Source organism: Penaeus monodon, chromosome 12 (genome assembly GCF_015228065.2).
Source record: "Penaeus monodon isolate SGIC_2016 chromosome 12, NSTDA_Pmon_1, whole genome shotgun sequence".
NCBI lineage: Eukaryota > Metazoa > Arthropoda > Malacostraca > Decapoda > Penaeidae > Penaeus > Penaeus monodon.
This window is the reverse complement of record NC_051397.1, coordinates 51594853-51599852: the sequence shown is the minus strand read 5'-3', so window position 1 is coordinate 51599852 and position 5000 is coordinate 51594853. Positions and strand designations below refer to the sequence as shown.

General features: G+C 45.5%; 1 protein-coding gene across 1 annotated transcript in view; it reads left to right on the top strand.

The window, feature by feature from the left end:
* Positions 1–5000, top strand: part of LOC119579573 (NPC intracellular cholesterol transporter 1-like) — a gene marked incomplete in the record, with an annotated part of 25048 nt that overhangs the window by 8658 nt on the left and 11390 nt on the right. Inside the window, 4 exon segments of the mRNA XM_037927490.1 lie at positions 291–478; positions 2704–2913; positions 3663–3867; positions 4543–4659. Of these exon segments, the coding sequence (XP_037783418.1) occupies positions 291–478; positions 2704–2913; positions 3663–3867; positions 4543–4659 (720 nt within the window).

The following is a 5000-nucleotide window of genomic DNA, read 5'->3' as shown; positions in this document are numbered from 1 at the left end:
TATTGTTATTATTATTATTATTATTATTATTATTATTATTATTATTATTATTGTCACTATTATTATTATTATTATCATTATTATTATTATTACTATTATTATTATTATTATTATTATTACTTATTATTATCATTATTGTTGATATAATTATTATCATTATTATTACTGTAATCATCCTTATCATCATCATCATCATCCTTATCATCATCATCATCATCATCATCATCATCATCATCATCATCATCATCATCATCCCTCTCACACCCGCGCTCCCTTCCCCTCCCCCTCAGCTCGTAGGAAAGCTGGATGGCGAGAACGTGACCCTGAGGGACGTTTGCATGAAGCCGCTGGCGCCGCAGGAGGACGACTGCTTGATCCAGAGCGTCGTCAACTACTGGCAAAACGACCCTGAGAAGCTGCAGGCGGACATCGATAAGGGCGATTTTGCATATGCGAAACATTTTATTTCCTGCGTCAGGTAGGCTTGCCATTGGGAGCTGCGGTCGTGTTGTCATTGATTCTGTTATCGTCATTGTTATTGTTGTTATTATTTTCATTATTATTGATATTATTGTTGTTGTTATAGTTATTATTTTTATTATTGTTGTTATTATTGTTATTAATATTTTCATTATTGTTGATATTATTGTTGTTGTTATAGTTATTATTTTTATTATTACTATTATTATCATTATTGTGAAAGTTTCTTTAGATCTGTTGATTAAAATCAAACACCGAGTCACTACCAGCGACCTAGGGTGATTGAAGTTTGAGATAATGGGACATCAACAAAAATATGCAAAAATATGCAGAACAATTACAAATCAAAACATCCAGTCAAGTCAACACGAACACAAAAATACTTCAGATCGATAAGGCCCTTCTGAGAACATGCGCTGTGCTGTTTAAAACTATTTTTTGGACTTCTTCTAATTTTGGATTTCCTGGTATTTGTTCAAGAAACTTATCAGTACCTTTCTTTATAAGGCCAAGAGCTCCAATAACAACAGGCAAAGTTTTGGTTTTTAAATGCCACATCTTTTCCACCTCTATTTCCAGGTCTTTATACTTTGATATCTTCTCGAACACTTTCGTTGAGACGTTTCTGTCTGAAGGGATGCTCATATCTATAAACAGGCAGGTGTTGTTTATTTTGTCCTTGATGACGATATCTGGACGATTCGCCTGTATAGTACGATCTGTGTTAATTGGAAACTCCCATAAGATTGTAGCATCTTTACCTTCAGTAACTGGCTCTGGATGGTGTTCGCACCATTTATCTTGCGTTCCGATAGAAAAGTGCTTGCAGATCTTCCAATGCAGGTACTTGCCCACTCTGTCGTGGCGATTTTTGTACTCATTCGGTGTTAATATTCAGCAACCAGACACAAGGTGATCAATCGTCTCAACCTTGTCTTCACAAAACCTATACTTTGGGTCTGGTAAACAAACTTTGATCTTGGGCTGCAAGAATAAAACCCTCTGTTTCCCCTTTAAGTTCAGAGCTTCTAAGCCACTGCAGGGTCGCGGTTTCATCTACATCAGCGTGTTTGCTTCGAGTTGCAAACTGTCCGTGGAGAGGCTTTTCATGCCACCTACATTCAAGTTTTTCTTGTCCGACCTTCTTGGCTTTTTGTTTTTTATGTTTAGCAGCCAATGTTGGCGACATATGTTCGATGTTTTCGCTCTCAATACCCAGTTCCTGAGAAAATTTATCTGATTCCTTTACTACCGAGTGTGACCTTTTGGAGTTTTCATGTACTCTAACTAATTGAAGCATCCAGTCGGTGGTTAGATCAATCGTTGTTGTTTTGTACGATTTATTATCATCATCATCATTATTTTGTTTTTCTTTAGATCTGCTAATTAAAATCAAACACCGGGTCACTACCGGCGACCTAGGGTGATTGAAGTTTGAGGCAATGGAACACCAACAGAAATATGCACACAACTTCTGCAGCAGGCTCCTCGAGTGCATAGCAAAAGCAGTACATTGCCTCATTAAACTCTTCCCTTGTCCATTTAAGTCTTGTTTTCTTTTGATTGTTAGTACAAGATGGCCGAACCGCAGGGCCAGGGGTGGGAACTATCCCGTCCTACTAAGCTGGCGGATTTTGATAAATGGAAGAGTTAGACTTAGTACTGCCCTGGGGGATGCGGCCCTTGTTGAACCGTGTGACGGGCGACGCTTCATCATTCACTTCCTACTCTCACTTAAGAAGCAGGATACATTTTAGCCCCATTGCCAAGAAGCTGGACATCCCGCGCCAACTGGCATTTCCAGGTCCCCGCGGGCACGGTGTTTGACGTACCACTTGACGCCCTGTGGATTTTATGTAGCCTACTAAGTCTTTATACTGGGGCGGCTAAGCAGTGATCCTTCCCCAGGGGAGTAGTTGTTTAGGCAATCATTATTATTATTATCATCATTATTATTATTATTATTATTATTATTATTATTATTATCATTATCATTATTATTATTATTATTATTATTATTATTATTATTATTATTATTATTATTATTATATTATCATTATCATTATCATCATCAGCAATGATGTGACAATTATGATGTTAATATTATCACCATTATCACCTTTCGAAGCTGCTACACTAATACGCCGAGAGTGCCATCAACCGGCGCCTCACACTACCTGCCCCGACTCACCAAGTGCCTAACGCCCCCCCCTTCTCTCGCAGCAACCCTGTCCAGCTGTCTCCGGACCTGTGCCTGGGGTCCTACGGCGGCCCGATCTTCCCCTACACCGCCCTCGGAGGCTTCCTGAAGGAGGATGACCTCATCTCCGACAGTCCGTCGTACTGGGAGTCGACGGCGCTTGTCATCACCATTCTCCTCGCGAATCACAACGACAAGTCGCTCCTCGGACCTGCCTTGGCGTGGGAAGAAAGGTGAGGCTGTGGGCCGAGCTGGGGCAAAGGTTTCCGCGCATTTTAAAGTTTCACGTCCTGGTATGGTTCAGCTGGGGTCGGTATTTGACTGGGTGACTCTTTTTCCATGCGCGCACACACACAGAAACGCGCGCACTCACACACACACACATACACACACACACACACACACACACACACACACACACACACACACACACACACACACACACATCTACCTATCTCTCTCATCCTCATACTCTCTCTCACCTCCTCTACTTTATTCCTCTCTCTCTCCTCCTCCTTCCCTTCATTCCCCTCCTTCTCACCCACACTCCCTCTCTCTCTCTCCTCCTCTCCTTTATTCCTTCCTCCCTCTCTCCTCCTCCCTTTCAATCCCCACTTCAGATCCGCACCCCTTTCCTCTCTCTCCCTCTCTCTCCCTCTCTCTCTCTCTCTCTCTCCCTCTCCCTCTCTCTCTCTCTCTCTCTCTCTCTCTCTCTCTCTCTCTCTCTCCTCCCTTTCATTCCCCTCCTTCTCACCCGCATTTCCCCTCTCTCTCTTCTTCTCCCTTTCATTTCCCTCGTCCCTCTCTATCATCTCCTCCCTTTTATCCCCCTCCCTCCCCCCCTCTCTCACCCGGCCTCCCTCCCTCCCCCTCTCTCACCCGGCCCCCCTCCCCCCCCTCTCTCACCCGGCCTCCCTCCCCCCCCTCTCTCACCCGGCCTCCCTCCCCCCCCTCTCTCACCCGGCCCCCTCCCTCCCCCCAGGTTCCTCGAGTACATGAAGGAGATCGTGAACGGGAACCTCACCCTCAACATGGACATCGCCTACAACGCCGAGCGAGGCATCGAGGACGAGCTCAAGCGGGAGAGCATGAACGACGTCCTCACGATCCTCATCAGTTACCTCATCATGTTCGCTTACGTCGCCATCGCCCTGGGCAACGTCCCCTCCGAGTGCCGGCGCCTCTTCGTGAGTGTTGCGCGACTGACTGCCTGTCCTTCGTGGTCTTCTTTGCTGTTGTTTATCCCTTGATGTTGTTATTCACCATTCTGAGGCAGGACGAAGGGAGGAATAAGAAGAACAGAGGGTGGGTAGAAGCTTGTCGAACTATGGACAAGGAATTAAAAATTAAAGAGAAAGAAAAACAAAGAAAGAAAAAAAAATCCTACCCACCTATCAATAATAAATAAATAAATAAATAAATAAATAAGTAAATAAGTAAATAAATAAATAAATAAATAAATAAATAGAGAAGAATAACAACATCTAACTTATCCACTAAACAGAAACAACAAAAGAGAGAGAGTGAGAGAGAGAGAGAGAGAGAGAGAGAGAGAGAGAGAGAGAGAGAGAGAGAGAGAGAGAGAGAAAGAGAGAGAGAGAGAGAGAGAGAGAGAGAGAGAGAGAGAGAGAGAGAGAGAGAGAGAGAGAAGAGAGAGAGAGAGAGAGAGAGAGAGAGAGAGAGAGAGAGAGAGAGAGAGAGAGAGAGAGAGAGAGAGAGAGAGGAGAGAGAGAGAGAGAGAGACAGAGACAGACAGAGAGACAGACAGACAGACAGAGACAAAGACAGAAAACCCCCTGCACACATCCCCCACACTTCCCCCAATCTCCTCTCACACGCCACCATCCCCTCGCCCGCAACAGGTGGAGAGCAAGATCCTGCTGGCGCTCGGAGGCGTCACCATCGTCATGCTGTCGGTGTTCGCCTCCCTCGGCTTCTACGGCCTCGTCGGGGTGCCGGCCACGCTCTTCGTCATGGAGGTGAGGGAGAGGGAGACAGGGAGAGGGAGACAGGGAGAGGGAGACAGGGAGAGGGAGACAGGGAGAGGGAGACAGGGAGAGGGAGAAAGGGAGGGGGAGAAAGGGAGAGGGAAATAGGGAGAGACAGGGAGAGGGAGAAAGGGAGAGGGAGAAAGGGAGAGGGAAAGAGGGAGAGACAGGGAGAGGGAGAGGGAGAAAGGGAGAGGGAGTAAGGGAGAGGGAGAAAGGGAAAGGGAGAGAGGGAGAGGGAAAGAGGGAGAGACAGGGAGAGGGAGAGGGAGAAAGGGAGAAGGAGAAAGGGAGAAGGAGAAAGGGAGAGGGAGTAAGGGAGAGGGAGAAAG